The sequence below is a fragment of the Diabrotica virgifera genome, chromosome 3, assembly GCF_917563875.1.
Source record: "Diabrotica virgifera virgifera chromosome 3, PGI_DIABVI_V3a".
In the NCBI taxonomy this organism is placed as follows: domain Eukaryota; kingdom Metazoa; phylum Arthropoda; class Insecta; order Coleoptera; family Chrysomelidae; genus Diabrotica; species Diabrotica virgifera.
The window spans coordinates 266,227,329-266,247,346 of record NC_065445.1 but is presented as its reverse complement, the minus strand read 5'-3'; the positions used below and the strand labels follow the sequence as shown (position 1 = coordinate 266,247,346).

The following is a 20,018-nucleotide window of genomic DNA, read 5'->3' as shown; positions in this document are numbered from 1 at the left end:
GATTATAGAGACCTGTTAATAATCTGAAAATTTATTTATAATTTACATTTTTAATTATATTAAGACTAAGAGGCAAAAGTTTTAACAACACTGTGTTTAACTAATGGTACCACAATAATAGTTTAATTGGAACGTACACAAATATTTGGGGGGTTTAAAGGAACAAAACCCCCATAAATTTTTTACGTAAATATATTGAAAAAGAAACCGCATCTCAATAAAAACTGGTTTATCGAAAAAATACTAAGAGGCAAAAAAGTTTTAAAAACGTTGTGTTTAACTAATGGTACCACAAAGATGAACTAATTGGAACGTACACAAAAGTTTGGGGGGGTTTAAGGGAACAAAATCCCCATACATTTTTTATGGGGTGGACAAATTTCACTATAATTTTGTTTTAAGATGTTCCTGCCATAAGAATGATACATGTCCATTTTCAATAAATAATCTGTAATAGTTTTCGATATATTGAAAAAAATCGATTTTCATTTTGTAACTTCAAAGGGCTGTAACTGTTTTTATGAGCATATTTGTACTAAGGTAAGTTAGATTCAATCGAACTATTTTTGACCCCAGAATGTGTGATATAATTTATAACCAATCTTTTCGGGATACCCTGTATAACAAATAATAACAGCGTTTGGACGACAACCACACATAGGAATAGAGGAAACGCAAAGAAAATAATAATATATGGAAAAGCTTGAGGAATTGTAACAATTTACATACAAACATATGGATACAACAAATAGAAGAATTAAAAATGGAGGTGAATGCGAAAAAGGTACGATAATAGTCATCAGCGGAAAAGAAATTGATCAAAAAAAGACAAACAGAACCGCTGGATGACGCACATGAAGAAGAAGAGATGTTACTGTATGTGAGTAAGAATTGTAAACTTAAAAAAAACATAATAGCAGGAAAAATGCAATGGAGATGTGGCTTCTATGAAATAGAATAGTTGGAAATACAAAATGGGACAAAATAAGAAATGATACAATCAATTAAAGGGTGGAAGAAAACATTTTTAGAATCAGCGTGAAATAGTTTGGAATCTATCGTCAGCGGAAAAGGTGCAATTTGTTGAGTGGACTTACAGATAGCATATTTGTTTGTGTTTGCGTAAGTAATAAATAAAAATGTTTAACAACAGCAACTCAGGGAGCGAGCCATGCCTAGATGTGGCCAATTGTATCAAAAAAATTTGGTTGTGCATGTGGCGCTCCCTGACGGCAGGGTAGGCGAAACACCAGCTTGCTTACGTCAGTTACCAAAGCTTCTTCACTATCGTTGACACCAACTATTCTGGTTTTTCCTTGGCTTATAAAAGCGTAATCCGAAATTCTATTTGTTAATAGACATTTTTCTAGAATAAAAAACTGGTCAGTATGAAGTAATATCTAGGCATCGCTCCTACCTCGGATATTAGTAGGAACTACACAGGAAATAGTTAAATAACATAAAAAAGATAAGGATATATTTTCGTAACATACAGGGTTGCGAAAAAGTCTGGCAACACGGTAATTTCTCGGAAACCGCTAGAACGATTTTTATAAATTTTGGTTGGTAAGGGTCTTCATATTCATTATTCTATATTGCAGAAGATAGAGAAGCCTTCGCAATGGTGATTGCCAAAGTCGGATAATTCTGATATGGCACGTGAAGAAGAAGAAGGGTCTTCAAATACGGCCGATATTATAGTGGTAATTACATTGTTGTCAAATCTTCCGTTCTTCTGGAATCTAATGAACACCCTGTATGTTTTTTGCGTTTTAAAATCCTTAAGAAATACTGATTATTTTTCATGTTATATTTCCTATATCTAAATGCCATAATTTCGGAGTTATTGCTACATTTATTAAAAAAAAATATTTTAACGAATTATAACAGTCAATTTTTCTGCCCAAGTAGACATTATTTTAGGTTATTTGGATCATTGGGAACAAAAAGGTCTGCTTTAATTTTCCTCTAAAGTTGATCGTTTCCAAGTTATAAACAATTTAAAACTGAAAAAAAAAAAATGGAATAATGACGATTTTCTAGGTTCAAAAAAACAAGTAAAAAATATTATTTTTGAAACTACAAAGTGCCTAAATTTAAGATCAAAGCTTATTTTATCAGCTACCGATAAGCAATTTGGTCTTATTTTATTTTAAAACATTGTTTTTTTTAATTACTAATGAAGCACATATTATGTGAGGACGGCTGCATTAACAACTAAACACAATGTTTTAAAATAAAATAAGACCAAATTGCTTATCGGTAACTGATAAAATAAGCTTTGAACTTGATTTTAGGCACTTCGTAGTTTCAAAAATAATATTTTTTACTTGTGTTTTTATACCTAGAAAATCGTCATTTTTCCATTTTTTTTTGTTTATAACTCGAAAACGATTAACTTTCAAGAAAAATCAAAAAAGACCTTTTTTGTTCCCAATTACCCAAAGAATAAAATAATGTCTACTTGGGCGAAAAAAATTGATTTTTATAATTTGTTATAATTTTTTTTTAATAAATGTAGCAATAACTTCCAAATTATGAAATTTAGGTATAGGGGATATAACATGAAAAATAATCAGTATTTCTTAAGGATTTTAAAACGCAAAAAATATACAGGGTGTTCTATTTGAAATAAGAAAGTCATTAGATTTCCAAAAAAACGGAAGATTTGACAACAATGTAATTACCACTATAACTTCGACCGCATTTTAAGAGTCTTACCCACCAAAATTTATAAAAAATCGTTTTAGCGGTTTCCGAGAAATTACCGTGTTGCCAGACTTTTTCGCAACCCTGTAAACTTTAAAAAACGAATCAATGCTACTAGAATAGCATACGATTCGTCTTTAAAAAATAGTTAGGAGAATACGTAAACAGTAAAGAAACAAACACTAAACACACAAAGAGTACAGTGGCCTGTTAGGAGGCACTTACATCTGTAAGTCTACATTCCTCAGCATCATCTACGCCAGGAATTGTAGTTTTTCCTTGGGCGACGAAGTTGTACTCGTTGATATTGTTAGACAACAAACACTTTTCTAATGGATTAAAAGAAAGGAATATAAGTCATGTCTCATAGCGACTTATAGGTATACTTTTACATAAATCAACATAAAGGAAGGGGATAATGTCACATATTGATCCAACTTCTACAGGAAATCAAATTGGTGTTGCTGGGTCATTGTCCGGAAGATAAGTTAATTTTAAAACGAAATAATTCATGTAAGTTCATTAAATTTTTAGTTTTATACAACGAGAAATCTAAAGTACAGAAGCACTACAGATCTCTTACGTCAGAAAGCAAAATTCTGGCGACAACTTAAAATCCGAGTCTTCTACAATTTGCAAGGCAAACGGACCGATAAATGATAGAAAAGGGGGAATCTGAAATTGCACTCCACAACCCACCTATTTATCTAGCTTATTTAATTATTATAAGATTTAATTTGTGTCAGATATCACCACCATCCGTTTAGATTTGTGGTGCGTCTGAATCAAACCAAATCCATCTTTCTAGTAAGCAGTTTTAGTTTTATCTTTTTTATAATTGTATCTAAATTATTTCATTTTAAAACAACTTAAGATTGACCAATTTCTACTAAAGCTCTTCTCTATCTATTAACAAGTACAACAGTGTTCTGAATTGTGTACTTGATGATATTCGAGATCTCTACAAATAATAATTTTGACAGATGTGACACTTGGGTTCATATGGGTGTCGTTACATCGCCAGTTCTCTAAGTTTAGACTGTATATTCAGCAACATACAGTATTTGCGGTGAATATTTTCACCCACTTACATCTGTTAATGAAAATTCTTCACCGTCGTCCATATTTGGAACAGTAATTTTTCCCTGGGACACGTAGTAATAATTGTAGATGTCATTAGACAAGAGACACATATCTGAGTACATAGGAATAAACAATTTTACATTTGGATATGATACGTGCACACTATGGTATGTTTGTAGAGATGTGTAGAATATAGATATTAAAAGAAATATTAACTTTAATGATTGCTTATAATTATTTTTTTCAGTGTTTAATTAACTAAAAGAAAATTAAAGACAGTTAATTTTTCATTGTGTTTCAAACGCGATCATCATCCTCTTGTGTACGTTTCACCCTTTTGGGTTCTTTAGAGAGGCCTATGGTCTACTCTGAATAAAAAAGAGGACCTGTTGCCTCTCTAAGTAGAATTCAGACGTTGTAGCGTCATTGTGTTTAATTAACTAGTTATAATATTTCTTTTAAAATATATTCTAAGTTTTTGTTGTATACCTAATTCACTGTATATGTGTATGTATTTCAACTGTTACCTGAATTAAACAGTACCAAAAGATGTACTAAAGTATCAAAAGTACCAATAAATAGTAACGTAACTAGTTAGATTGTGTTCAAAATAAAAGATGGTATATGAGAAGTATAAAGTAACCAAAAATCGCACCTTTAACTCCAGGTACAGATCCAGACATGATCTGGTAGAAGATGTGGTAAGATCTTTCCAATGGCTGTTGGGAAATGACACGGGCCTTTTCTAGCAGATCTGCAAAGCCAATGTATTAGTACCAGTGATATAGTTAAATCAATTAAAAAACTTACAAGTTTCAATATCAGCACCAGCAAGTTTACCAGTTGGGCCGAAGTGGATACGGATGAATTTACCCTAGAATATTTAGAAAACCGTTAGTGAAGAACCGATCTTTTTGTTGAAGAAAATATACTCAGTGACATTATAAGTTTTACACGCAATTTTTTGGCAACGCACGTGACCATATTGCTCGTCGAACTATGGACTTTCTCCATGAAGCTAATGTTTGCTGTGGCCACCCCGTTCACCGGATTTAAATCCTATCGAATATGTGTGGAATATGATGGAAATGAAACTATCCACTTTGCACGATCCTACACAGACTCTGGCACAGTTAATCCATAAGTGCAAGACATTATTCCTTTTGGATGTAACACTTCTAATGTCACTGAGCATAATTAGGTGAACTGTTCTACTTACGAAACGGGAAGAGTTATCGTTACGCACGGTCTTGGCGTTACCGAAGGCTTCAAGTACAGGGTTAGTTTGTACAACTTGATCTTCCAAGTTACCTTTCTTTTGGTTGGGATCAGCATCTTTCTTAGTTGAGGCACCGACGGTGGCGAAGTAGGCAATTACCTTCTTCGTGTTTTCAGTTTTACCGGCACCAGATTCACCACTGAGGACAGAAAGTTAATATTACTAACTTTAGCTAACACTCTTCCAATGAAGGAGGACACACGGGTTAAGGACTGATGGAGATTATAATGAGCAACTTATACAGGAGGCTCTTATAAGACTACACGATGTGATGATTAGACACTATCAATTGCAAAACACATCTCTGTAACGTAGAGAGGGTGATGACGGACATGAAAAATAGAGGAAGAAACTGCGAAACTAGTCATATGACGTAATTACATTCTGGTAACACGAGAAAACAGGGAAAATGCCACAGGTTGGCGTAATTCTCTATTTGCTATGGTTAAAAAATATTAAAAAGTGCTCCGACTATTAGGAAAATCAGTCCTATGAGTCACGATGTAATAATCTTTCTTTGTCTGATTCACTCCAGAATTTATGCTAGAATTGAAGAGAAATTAGTGATGCAATTTGGTTTCCGTAATAATCTTGGCAATAAGCGGCAGTCAACAGGGTCCGCATTGCCATTATGATTTCCAACCTTCGATAGAAGATGGAACTTAAAGAAGAAGAATAATCTTGGAAGACCATGAAAGAGGTGGATAGACGAAGTGAAAACCGATGCAAAAGAGATATTGAGGGTTGATAACTGGAGGAGAGCAGCCATGGACAGAGATACTTGGAGGCGGATGCTGGGAGAGGCAAGGGGCAGACTTGGGCTGTAGCACTATAGGAGAGAGAGAGAGAATAATCTTGGAATAGGAAAGGTGCTACTCAGCGTGCAACTGCTGGTTCAGAGGTGAAGAAATGTAAAATTAGACGTAAAAAATTGATGGAGATTTTGTAACGAATAGGAATAGATGAAAAAACTTATACAAAATCTATACTATCACTCTGAATCAGTTGAAAGTCTCCGTGTATTTAGACAGGGATACGTGCTTTTATCACTGCACTTTTTAATCTGTACTACGAGCATATTTTCGAAGAGGTATCAAGGCCGTAAGTACAATGTTGGGGGCCCTGGGACAAACGTAATCTGAGGGCCTCTTACTGGGTGGTCTCGAGGGTTTACCCCCCAGCGGTAGGGGGCAACCCCCCATCTCTCATCTGGAATCATTTGGAAAACGTGTTACGAAGTTGATTGCTTCGTTTTGAAGGTCTTGTTGGTTGCATTCAATATAAAACCAGGTTGAACAATTCGGTACGTATCTAACACTGCTTTCATTCCTTGAAAGCGAGTATCTAGCTGATGGCATAATGTGTCGAAAACACGGTTACTCTAAACATGAATTCGTCTTCTGAAACATTCGAAATGTTTATTCGTCTTCTGCAGTGTTTTTGGAGGGAATCCTACTGGTATTCCTCCCCAACGTTGAGACATATTTGAAGCCTCTTCAAAGAAGGTTTCAAATTGTCCTCTCATTTCAGTTAGGTTTTAAGAGGTTCTCTTCAAGTAAATTGTAAGCTATTAAAAGGTCCAAAGATTCTGATTGCAGTGTTTTCGAGACTATGTTGAGGATTTCAAGGATTTTATTTTGCACAACTAATAACAAAACAAATTTGAACAATTCTAGTTTCTTTTTCAGTTGTATTGTGCTGCTTCGTCTCTTTCATTTCTTTTTTTTTACTTGCCAAAACTAGACTTGAAAGGCACTTCAAAACATCGCAAAATATGCGTTTCAATGCATTAGCTGCATCAAATCTTCCAGACCAACGTGTTGGACTGAGAGGTTTTGGAGTCACTTTCGAGGAACATCTTTCAGATTGGTATGAGGACTTCAGTGCCTCCCAACGAACAATATTGTTCGTTGGGAGGTTAGAAAAAGTATGAATATATGAAGGTTTATTTAGAGAAAATACAGGAAGAGGTAAACTATGTTATTGAAAAGATAGAGAATATTGAAAAAAAAAAGGAGACCGTCGCTAAGTAATTGAATACAGCTTTCATGAGAGCAGACTCCAATTTGGCGGGAATATTAGATAACGACATCCGGCACCTTTCATGAAAATCTTAAAAAACAAATTCCAACATAAGCGGAACTTCAAAGACTGCAAATAAATTATAAGAAGCCATCTAAAAGACGGAGCTGCTTTGTGGTTTGAAAGCAAAGACAATGAGGTGACTTCATGGAGAGATTTTGAGACAAAATTTTTTATAATCGTGCAGATGAAACAGTTTAAAATTAGAATTAATATGCCGTGTACTTAGAACTTAAAGTACACGGCATATGTACACTACTTGAAGTAGAAGTAGAATCGGACAACTCGAAGTACTTAGAACTTGACTGAAATTACTTTAAAAAGTTTATTTGACCTCGTTACAATCTATGCACGGCCAATCAAACGAGCCGAGGGCCCCGGGGCACTGCCTCGGTTGCCCCTATAGTTGTTACTGCCCTGAGAGGTATTCGAGACTTGATGACCGTATCATGGTCAACGGAATTAAGATCAGTGATCTGAGATATGCGGCTGATACTGTGTTGCTTGCCTTGCTTGCTTGTATAAGGTAAACGAAGATCATGTTATTAGAACCTTAATAATAACACCAGTTTTAATCTAAGGGTGTGAGGTGGCCGCCTTGTGTTCTATAAGCGAGTCTTAAGGAAACTAGACGAACAGGTAGACCAAGGTTGTGGTCGAGGGATGGTATAAATGCCAGTAAGATCGGTGTTGCAACTGACATCAAGCAACAAAGAATAGGACAAATAAGAAGAATAAGCTTAGGAAGGTCAAAGAACAACTCTATTAGAAGTACCAATGATGGTACTGACAACTAATCAGTATTAAATGCGAAGAAATTTATAAAACGTATAAGCATGTTACTGGGATTCATCAAGAGCACAGGATTTCTTACTTGGTGGAGTTTTATGAAAGGCAAAAGTGGCAGAGACAGATACATACATTCTCATCTGAACTAAGCAAAGTAGGAAGACTACTATAAAAGAATATAAATTGCTTCATTCTTATTGGAATGGACGAATTTGGGAGTAAATATGTGCTGTGGTACTAATTTGATACTTACGTAATCAACATAGATTGATTTTCGTGATCTGCAAAGAAAAAAAAGCTCGTTAATATCTTGTGTTTCAGAATAATATGTATTAGAATAGTGTTCTATTTTTTGTTTGTTGTCACTCGATAAACAATACCTATCAATCTTGAAAATAAAACGATAGAGGAATCTATTGTTTATTGCCCACTCCATCAGATTTAATATCTTTGTTAGATAATAACTCTAGGAACAATTTGTATAGTTAGTATAGTTATCTTGTTCTTCTTAAGATGTCGCTCATTTCTGCGTAGGCGTCCACCGTACATTGTCTTGTCAGGTGAGATGTTAAATATTCAGGATTAAATAATTCTTTTTTTGAGCAGCATTGCGAAGCTCATAGCTGTGGGTTCCTGTCCATTGGCGAATATTACGCAGACATGACATCTTTTTACGTCCCAATCCCCTCTTACCCTCCATCTTTCCTTCGAGTATCAGTTGCTGAAAAGTGTATCGTTCTCCTCGTAATATATGCTCTAAGTATGCAGTCTTCTTACTTTTAACATAATTAAAAAGTCCCTATTCTATAAGCCCGCTATTCTTAGTACATACTTCCTCATTTCTGACTCTGTCCGTCCATGATATTCTAAGCATTCGATACAGGCAACACATTTCAAACAATTCAAGTTTGTTAATGGAAATGGCCTTTAACGTCCATGCTTCCATTCCGTACAAGAGCACAGTATCAGAGGTTGAAATCCAACTTGCGTTCAGTCAGAAATTTACGAAGCCCCAAAAAAGCATCTCTAGCTTGTTAGTGCTACTTTGCTCTTTATTTTTTTCTCAGGGTTACAACCCTCGTTCAGCAGAAAACCCAAGTATTTAATTGCCTGACTTATTCGATTTCTTCTCCAGAGATATATCTTTGCATTGGGGTAATTAGTATAGTTTAGTATAGTATAGTATAGTATAGTATAGTATAGTATAGTATAGTATAGTATAGTATAGTATAGTATAGTATAGTATAGTATAGTATAGTATAGAATAGTATAGTATAGTATAGTATAGTATAGTATAGTATAGTATAGTATAGTATAGTATAGTATAGTATAGTATAGTATAGTATATTATAGTATAGTATAGTATAGTTATAAAATTTATAAAAATATATACTTACTGGTCAACATGTTGACGTAGGCACCGTCAGAAATGGCGAAAATGTGGGGTGGTACTTCATTACGCCTCTTACCACGGTACAACTTGGCACAACGGTTGGTATATACAGGGAAACGTTTGTAGGGGTTAATGGCGACACAGAACAAACCTGAGTATGTCTAAAAGATATAAGGTATCATTAATATCAGTTTAAAAAAAAACAGACTAAATTTATTCAAAAACAAAAACTGACAAAAATCAATCAGATCATCTACGTGACTTCCTTTACTACAAGTAGTACTTGGTGTTTACTGTTCCAAAATAATTTTTACCACCAAAGTGCTAATTTGTAGCAACACAGAAACGGCGTAGAATGCCCCAAAAATAAAAAAGAATCTGAACAAGTTTGAGCTCAGATAAAAAATTACAATAGAAAAAATCCAAAAAATATGTCCAGATTTTAGTTCAAACCGAAAATTAAAGGTATCAATGTACAACTACTATTTAATTTTTTGCAATGTGAGTTTTTACAAACCTTGTTCTTTCTCTAGAGAATTCGAAGTAAAATCTGAACAAATAAAAAAATATGTTAACAAGATAACTATATCACAGTTGGTTCTGGAGCTGTGATATATTAAAAACAACACAGAGATGACAATGGAAGAAACTACTATCAAACTGCTAGTTTGATAGTAGTTTTGATGAGATCAAACATTTCAATACATTATACTAGAGTTTTTATATTAAACGTTAACAAACTTATTGAAATGTTTGATGAATGAACATACACAATGAGTAAAGAAGCAAAAAACCCAAATTCTTTGTTCCATATAGAACTGGGCAACGTTGAAAGAATCAAACTATGGGAGTGTATTTCCTGTTTCCCCAAGTTGAAGGAAAAATCCAAATGAATTGCCTTGGCGGTGTATTCCCGTTTTTCCAAATGCAATTTCACGTCCACCATGCATTGAAGAAGGGTTGCCATTTATGAAAAATATCGATAAACATCATTTTGTAGTATGTGAATGACTGCATCGTTGTGTATTAACCACCGATATACGAAAAGAATATCCTCTTTGCCTCGTCTTTCAAGCAAGTTCTGTCGTATAGCGAAACACGTATCACAGAATGACCGGATAGACCGGATAGAGTGAATATTCCTTTTCGTATATTATTTACACATCATTTTATAGTGTTTTTATGTCATAAAATACAGTGTTTCAAATAGTATCACATACAGTAGATGTTTATCTATATCTTCTAGCATCCCTTTGGTCATATTTGTCCACTTACGTAGATAAGCTTATGGTAATAACGTTGTTTTAAATTGTGCAATACTGAAGCGTCGTTGAGGTATGTCAAATTTGACATATCCTCGGCCTTTTCGTACTTTGGAGGATTGACCTGAGTTACTTGGTCCTTCTTGAAGTTCTTTTCCTATTTTAACATAAAGAATAGATTAGTACAGAGTTTGGAATACTTACGTAGATTAGCTTAGCGTAGTAGCGTTGTTTCAAATTATGTAAGACAGATGCGTCGTTTAGGTAGGTTAAATCTGCCATATCTTCGACTTTTTCGTATTTGGGAGGATTCACTTGGTGAACGTTGTCTTTTTTGAATTGCTTTTCCTATTTTCAGCAAAGTATACATTAGTGTATTTATACTAATAAAGATTATCGATATTAATGATATAAATTTCATTAAATAAACCATATTATAAGGGAAAATGGTTACACAAACAACTCAAGGTGAACAGAGAAAGAATGATAAACATTGATAGGCGAAATAAGGTGAATAATATACCTATCACAGAATTGGTAATAAGCCGTTGGACGCCTTTTGGACAGGAAATATAGGCAAATTTTGCCATAAATGCCTAATCATTTTAGCGAAAAAGAAGAAGAATTGTTACATCGTAAGAAATTATAGAACTGGACATTTTTCGTTTAGTAGAAGACATTATAAAACAATTAAGATCAACCAGAACAGAATCATTGCCGAAAAATCGACAGATATGCAAAATATGATTATATTTACCTTAAATGGGGCGAAATTGTCCAAATAAATAACTGGATTTTTGATCAATACATTGTAAAATATACTAAATTTTTGTTCAAGAACCTGCTAGATATGTAGCAAGTATTATATTATTTTTTATGAAAGAATGTAAGACAGTGGGATCCAACTATCCCATCATTTTTAGTTTAGTAGAAGATATTATAAAACAATTAAGATCAGCCAGAAACATGGAGAGAAGGATGAAAAATATGATATTATATTTACTTTGAATGGGAGACATTGTCCAAATAAATAACTGGATTTTATATACTAAATTTTTGTCCAAGAACTTGCTAGATATGTAGCACGTATTATATTATTTTTTATGAAAGAATCTAAGACAGTGGGATCCAACTATCCCATCATTTTTAGTTTAGTAAAAGATATTATAAAACAATTAAGATCAGCCAGAAACATGGAGAGAGGGATGAAAGATATGATATTATATTTACTTTGAATGGGAGACATTGTCCAAATAAATAACTGGATTTTAAATCAATACATTGTAAAATATGTTTACAAAATTTTTGTTCAAGAAAATGCTAGATATGTAGCACATATATTATTTTTTATGAAAGAATGTAAGACAGTGGGATCCAATTATCCCACAATTTTTCGTTAAGTGGAAGATATTTTAAAACAATTAGGATCAACCAGAAAAATGTACAGAGGGAGGAAAAATATGATATTATACATGTATTATATATGTATTTACTTTGAATGGGGCGATATTGTCCAAATAAATAACTGGATTTTTGATCAATACATTGTAAAATATACTAAATTTTTGTTCAATTAACTGCTAGATATGTAGCACATATGATGTTATTTTTTATAAAGTAATGTATGACAGTGGGTTCCAATGATCCCACTGAAACAGGCAAATATGAAATAGGAATTTCAATGCTGTCATTTTTGCTGTTAATAATTTAGAAGCCAAGTTATTGATCATTAAGCCAATTTTTAATAGTCTTGAAACCACAATTTCATATTTTTTTCAACAATATTTTTGGAAATACTGAAAATAGCTGTTTACTGTCTTATGCATTACATATTATCTGTTATTTTACTTTACTGTTGAAAAAGAATACCAGTTATTAGAATATAGACAATTATGCTCAGCGTAAATTGTAACGTCAATATGTTTTGAGGTTAGATCCACGTCTTGACTCTAAACTTCATATGGTATTCCCATAGCATAGCAAATGGAATTAAGTATATATTTGAATTTGAATGGAATTATATATTTTGTCTGATTTATTAGATTATTTGTTATAATAAACTGTTTGTGAAGATCTCTATAGCGAAGAACTGAGTTTTCGAAGGAGAAATATGGGATTTTTGATGAAGAATTGTTTGTTTCTTAATAGTTTTAAAGGAGCTGCTGTGAAAAATAAAGTTTGAAGTTTGAAGTCAAGTCCAGTTTATAACCTTAAAAATGACGGTGCTACGCTTCACTAAATTTGGATAGTATTTGTATGGTGTTTAAGAAGGAACTTTATATCAGATTATCAGACGTTGGAACCTAGGAAAATCTGCTTTTCATGTAAATTCAAAGGTGAAGTTTAATGATATTTAGAAGAAGGTTGGTACCCTATGAAGAATAATTACAGAAGATACAGAGTAGTATCTATCTTTGGTAAAACTAAAAAAAGTAGTTCAGCTAGTAAAGGTACCTAAGAAAATACATACTTTTCATCGTCGAATTTGTTTAAGCTGTAACAGTGTTTATTTCGTATAATAATTTTATTAAAAAGCATATTTTACCTCTCCTCCAGGAAGACCAACGGTGACAAGATCACCCTTGGTTCCTTTGATTTCACCAAGCAAGAAACCCTCCTTGTCGTCCGGTACCCAGCAAGATTTTTTGGCATCATAGGGCTTAGTTTGGTCGATACGTTTCTGTTCGAGAGATACGAACAAGTATGGGGTGGGATCTGGGTCATCCCCCTCTTGTTTTTGTGGTTTAGGCATGGTGTACGGACTTAGTCGGGGCTATCGAGACACGTAATGCAGCCCTAGAGCCTTCCTGAAAACCAAAAAGACACAAATTATCATTTTTATCTATTTAGTTGTTTAGTACGTTTTAAGCTCGACATCATAAGGTTTGTTCCAACACAACAAGAAACCGTCTATGTAACGATAACCGTCCTTCGCAATAAACAAAATCACCCATTGAACGCACGATATACAGACACAGAACGCATGGAACGTATTATTTTTTAGTAACGTGATTGTTACATGACGGTTCTTCGTTGTGTTGGAACAAACCTATTGTATTTACAAAGAAACGCTAATTGTTTCCGAACTTCCGCAGTCCCTCCGGTACTCACTTGAGGGACCGCAGACATTCGGATACAATTAGCGTCTCTTTTTAAAGACAATGACGTCGACTTTACTAAGTAACAAGACATTTACTCGACACACACACTACACATTACACTATAATTTGATTGCGAAGTCAACTGTACCATGCCAATGGCCTTAGTTTTCGAGGATTTTAAGCTAAATAAAAAATAACAAAGATTCATGAAGATAAATTGTTTTTGCTTTGATTATATATTATGTTTGTGTTGTTGGTTGCGGATAAAATCAACACTTTTAAGAAACGTATTAAGTACCCGATAGTTTACAAGACGTTCATACCAAAAGAGGAAGCTGGTTAGAATAGATTTTAACAATTCCAGAAAAAAGATATGTTGCTTAAGAAAATAAATTCAGAAGGATGTAAGAATAACGAAATTTATTATCATCAAAAGGTGGAAGCTAAAATACCTTGGATATAACAAAACATGAACACACAATATTGTTTTTTAATGTCTACTGACTATCGACTATCGTCAGCTTGACATTCTTGGCTGAAACACCAACTTTCTCAGAAGAGAAATTTTAAACATTTTCTTCTGACGAGACTGATGTTTTAGCGAAGTTGACAATATTTTGTACAGATTAAACAATAGTTTTTGATTTGTTGTACTAGTAAACTAGAAATATTGTGAGAAAAATAAGTATAGGCACAAGAAAAATGTCATGGTTGTGAAACTTAAAAGAACAGTTTGATATACAACTACAGATACAACTCCAATTAACTATTTCGTACAGCGTACAGCTATACCTAGACTTCTAAGAACAAGTTTTAAGACCTATGAAGAGAAATGGTGAGCTTGTTGAAATTATTAAGAAACGGAAAACATCATAAAACATTGGACATATATTCAGACACGAGAGATATAACTTGCTTTAACTAATAATGGAAGGAAAAATAAAAGAACAGCATGAAAATAACATGGCTGCGTAACATCAAGGATTTGGAACTAGATCTCCAAACTCTAGTAAGAAAGACACAGGATAGAGAAGACTTTACATAAATTATCGTCATCCTCCATTAGAGACGAAACCTAAAGAATATATCCTATGCTGTACCTTGGACAGATTACACGTGGAGAGAGATACATCTTGTTCCAACGGATGATGCAGGGATTTATCCAAGGAACCAAGGAAAGAAGATAGGTAGGAAGACATAGAATATCATGGCTGTGCAATCAAGAAAAACTAATTGTTTCATACTTTGGCAATGTGATTTGCTGATATAAAAAAAGGATAAATTTCTTTTAAAGCTTTGTTGAAACTATAAAAGCATATCAAAACAAGACCATTTCAAATTACTTGTGATATACCTATTACAAGAAAGAATGAACATATTCAACGATGAGCACCATAATGTAGGATCAAAGTCAAACGCTGAGACATGTTAGGACACAAAAATACCAAAAGAAAATATAATTGAAAAGAAAGATCCAGAATTTGCTGGTTAGGTAACGTGGAGGTGGCATTTAGTTTGGAGAAACGATAAACGTAAGAAGACGTAGGAGAAGGGTACCTACATAAGCAATATTGACCAATTTCTTCTGTTTTACATTGCAAAAATATTAGTTTAATACAATGATTAGTACGAAAACTGAACACTGTAAAGGGTAGTAATATCTTAGATGACTAGTTGTATAGATGAAGACAGTATGACAGATAGACAATATCAAAAAAAGTTTCTAAATGCAAGATGATTTTTGTATTGTACCAAAAACTGATCAAATAGTTTGTGTAATGTGTAAACTACACACACTTTTTTATTATTCTTCAAGAATTTTGCTACAGAGTGGACAGCTGTACTTTACAGCGCCTGCAGTGTTGACTTATCTTATGTATTTTCAAGAATCTTTGTAAATTTAAAGAGTGTAAATCAAGCTAGAACTAAAAACATTCATTCACTGTTTTGTTAGTTTGCCGGTTATTTTAGAATATCAGTTTAAAAATAAACCCAGGAATATGTTTTCACAACTGCGTCTATTTTTGTAAACAAGTGCTCGAATAAGTCCCATTAATTTTATAAAAAGCCAAAGTTCTTGTTTTTATATCAAACCGATTGCCTGGTGTATTTGCTTCCGACAAATGGAATGCTTTAATGTAGGTGTAGCAATACTTTTTTTTTTAATAAAGAGATATAAGCATTAGTAAACAATGAAATGCTAACACGTTTTTAATTTTTTTTAATTTGTTCATCAGGTAGTTCCTTAATTAATATATAAATTATTTATCTAAGAAGTAGGATACATTTAGAAAAGGAGCTGAGTTAATAATTTGTTATATTCCCTTTTACTGTTTGGTAGGCAGAACTTATTACAAAAGGACTTTACATAGATAGAAACGATTTCGTTGTATTTATATAAATCAAGAAATTGCTTGGGATCTATTAAATTATTGCTTTGACATCTAGAAACCTACCAGAACTGACATATAGGTCAGAAAGATAGACCTCTCCAAAACGAGAAGTATAAAGGAAATAGTACTAGCAGTACTAGTGGGACATAGGGGTAGCGGTAGACCAAGACATAGATGGAAGGGAGGTGTGGACGAGACCGAGATCGGCTCAGCAAACTGGCAACGGTTGGCTATAACAAAATAGACTGGCGAAAAAGGGGAAGCTAGAGGACCAACTAGGTCTGTAGCACCACTGATAATGATGATGACATTTAGTAAACAGTTGTCTTTAGAAATATTTGGGATTTGAAAGTGTTCATTCGAATTCTTTTCCCGCGGAAGCTAGAGCATGTAACGTACAAAGCTGTGTATATTTTCCGCCAGTAATTTGACATGATGTTTTCTTCTATGTTTCTCAATTAATAGTTCTAGAAATTTTGTTCTGCCTTCTGGTGAACATGGGCCTATCTAAGTGTCTTTGTCCTAAACTCATCTTATCAACTAACTATAAGTTTATTTGAAGAACGACAATGTTACTGATTGTCCATTTTTTGTCCTTTTTGAGATTCTGTAGCAAATGTTTTGTACAATGATTATTATCTGTCCGTTAGTAGGTTCAGTGATTTGCCATTTTAGATTTACTATGAATTGCATATAACACGTGGTGACAGATATGAACTCCTAAAATTAATTATGCAGGGAAAGATTCAAGGAAGACGCAGCATAGGTAGGAGAAAAATGTCCTGGCTGAGAAATCTCAGAGAATGGTTTGGATGCAGCTCAACTGAACTCTTTCGGGCTGTAGTATCAAAAGTGAGAATAGCAATGATGATTGCCAACCTTCGCCGCGGAGATGGCACGTAAAGAAGAAAGAAGAATGAATTGCATAGTATTTGTAACAAAGTTTTTAACAAAAGTAATCATCAGGTGGTCAACCTATCAACATTTTTTTTTCGTTAAAAGCTGTTGAGTACAAGACTGATGTACTAACCTAGTAATATAATAAAATAGTATGAAAAAACGAAGAAAATCACTAACTTGACTGGTTATTCTTGAAAGTTAAATCTGTTGCACTAGTTGTTTAGATGAAGGGTATACATAAAATATCTTACAGGTCACAGTGTGGAAAGATCTTCGTGGTCAATTGACTCCTTTGACAAGAAGAACCTTGAACAAACGAATTTTAAAAACACACTAAGCTTGAGATTCAGATGAAAATCTAAGTATCTTAAAGCGTCAAAAAAAGAGGAATAAGTATACCTAAAACACGTAAAAACCTTGATTATATTTATCAAGTTATTTCGCGCCCTTTTGAACCGTTTCAAGGTTGAACCATTGAGGTGGTAGGATTAGCTACTATATATTTTTGAAAATACACCACAAATAAAACTCGAAATATTGTATTTCTGACGTTTCTTAACGCCAAAAATAAAAAAAATAGTGTTAATTGAGGTATATATTCCTTAAAAATATAGGAAAGAAAATACAAGAAGATAGTTTGAGACCCATATTAAAAAGATATTAACAAAGTTTGACAATTTTCCGATAGAAATGTCACTGAAAATAAAATATTTCTGAAAAAGCAACTAAAAAATTTGAGCGAGAAAGAAAAAAAATGAATTGAATATTTACTTGAGTAGTATAATTGAAGTAAAAAAAAATGAAAACAGCCACTTACTAAAGTCGATGTAAGCCCGAAGGAGTCACAAAAAAGAAAGTAACTGGGTTAGATGTAACCGACATCAACACCACATTGTAGAAGGACTTGTATTTCTATATTTAGCAAGCTGTGAAAATAGATTAAGAATGTGGCACACAAAACGAGATACGCCGAGTTGAATCCCTGCCTAAATATAACCCGACATAAAAGTCCAACTATTTGGCAACATTGCCATAACAGTGGAAGTATTACGCAAGCATAGATTTGGCGCTCTTTGGAAAACCCAAGAATTTGGTTTGAAAAGAATATGATCTTTAACTGGTGTGGATTACATAAAACAGATAATACAACTATCGATTTAAAAGAATTTTGAAGATGATTTCCGACATAGAAGCCGAAACGTCGATACAGAATGCATTGTTCAAATTATTTGTGATGTCCAGTTATTTTTTTGATTACATTTACCATTTACCTTATCTTAGATTGTTTAAAGTTTGAAATTGGAGAAGAAAAATTGAAGATGATTTCCGAACTGGAAACCGAAACGTCGATATAGAATGCATTATTCCAATTATTTGTGATATTCAGTTGTTTTTTTTATTACGTTTACCATTTATCTTATCTTAGATTGTTTAAATTTTGAAATTGGAGAAACAAAAATGGTGAAACGGAAACTATACAATGCTCACGATTTTCTTCCTGTGGTGCGATAAAAACATTTTAAAAGGTTTATTTTACAACTTAGTTTCGGCTAATGGATTAAGTTGACAGTCACAACATTGAGAGTACCTACACAGACAATTTATTTTTTTTGTAGAAAACACAACAAATACCTTCAGGTATAAGGTATAAGGAATCAATAAAAATATCTAATCAACTAATAGTGAAAGGAAGATCGAGGAAAAGAGCAGACTAGGAAGGAAAAGACTATCGTGGCTAAGAAACATCCGACAATGGACAGGGCTAAATTTTGAACACCTAATAAAAACAGCTGAAGAGCTAAAGGCTAAATTTTGAACAGCTGAAGAGTTTGTAATTGTAGTAGCCAACCTCCAATTAGGAGAGACCACTGTAAGAAGAAGAAGAAGAAGAAGAAGAAGAAGAAGAAGAAGAAGAAGAAGAAGAAGAAGAAGAAGGTGGAATCAATTCAAATTGTTATAAAAATAAAAGAATAGACGTAGGCAAGTTAAAAGGTTGTCGTAAAGAAAAATATATAACCTAATTAATATTGGCCTAGTGCCTAAAAATATTAAAGACATTTATGACGAATAAGAAACAGAATCAAAATTTAAAAAATAGTTTGAATTGGTTCTAATTATAAACAAAAAATATGCACAAAAATTCAAAATGGCTGGTAATGACGCAATGATAAGCTTGGGGTGGGATATACTGACGTTTTTGTACAAGGTTGTCCTTTTTGGTCATTCCTTGCTGTTAAAGGGGAATAATAGTTTTCATTGAGGTGTTTTGACGTAATAATAAGCTTGGGGTGGGGGTATATACTGACGATTTTGTACAAGGTTATCCTTTTTGGTCAGTGGTCAGTCCTTGCTGAGCAAATTGAATAATAATTTTGATTGACTTGTCAAGTCAAAGAGTGTTGAAAGGATCAGATGATCCATTTTTAAAATGTTTTGATTTTTGGACTTTCTTTTGATTTTGTAAAAACAATTAGGAACTTTAAGCTGTTTTGTCACGTGTTAGCAACTTTTGTTAACTAAAATCTACTATCTATTTTGACATTCTATGTCATACTAGCACTTGTTAATGGCTAAACTACGGTTGAGGAATGTTACACAAACCACTTTTTTTATAAATCCAACAAAACGTCTTTAGCGAAAAAAATTCACATCACACAAATGCTAGTATGACACTGGAATTACAGTGTAATCACAAATCACTTGATTCACAAAAAGTAGCACAGTCTTTGGTATTAAAATCCTTTTTGAAAATTGGGGCACACATAAGCAGCTAAGAGACACACACAACGCACCGGTCACTTACGTTCGAAAGGCGATCTGGACGAGATTTTCTAAGTCACCACAAATATAAATGTGTGACACTGTATCCTGTAATGTAAAACCTCTTCCTATTGGTCGAATCCAGGCGCCAATCAGGAACGGCGTTACAAGCCGGGACAGGACCCTTTTTAGGCGCAAGTTGCGTTAGAACGGGAATCGGGTAGGCTAGAAATACATTCAACAAGTCTTATTTTAGGTTATGGATAG

At 33.5% G+C, this 20,018-nt stretch overlaps 1 protein-coding gene across 37 annotated transcripts in view; it reads right to left on the bottom strand.

Moving 5' to 3' along the window:
• The window catches only part of LOC114326036 (myosin heavy chain, muscle), a 54,293-nt gene extending 34,480 nt beyond the window's left edge, over positions 1 to 19,813 (bottom strand). For 15 of the 37 annotated variants that reach the window (XM_028274315.2, XM_028274300.2, XM_028274278.2 and 12 more), the window contains exons 1-8: positions 13,143 to 13,404; positions 10,611 to 10,754; positions 9,340 to 9,496; positions 8,196 to 8,223; positions 5,012 to 5,210; positions 4,603 to 4,666; positions 4,448 to 4,546; positions 3,801 to 3,904 (exon numbers count right to left, since the gene is read on the bottom strand). In XM_028274315.2, the coding sequence (XP_028130116.1) occupies positions 3,801 to 3,904; positions 4,448 to 4,546; positions 4,603 to 4,666; positions 5,012 to 5,210; positions 8,196 to 8,223; positions 9,340 to 9,496; positions 10,611 to 10,754; positions 13,143 to 13,349 (1,002 nt within the window). In that variant the 5' untranslated portion in view covers positions 13,350 to 13,404. Of the gene's footprint in view, positions 1 to 2,934; positions 3,039 to 3,800; positions 3,905 to 4,447; positions 4,547 to 4,602; positions 4,667 to 5,011; positions 5,211 to 8,195; positions 8,224 to 9,339; positions 9,497 to 10,610; positions 10,755 to 10,801; positions 10,946 to 13,142; positions 13,405 to 19,794 lie in introns of those variants that run through there. The other 22 variants (XM_028274247.2, XM_028274472.2, XM_028274378.2 and 19 more) reach the window with 5 other exon arrangements.
• Positions 19,814 to 20,018: the final 205 nt, after the last annotated feature.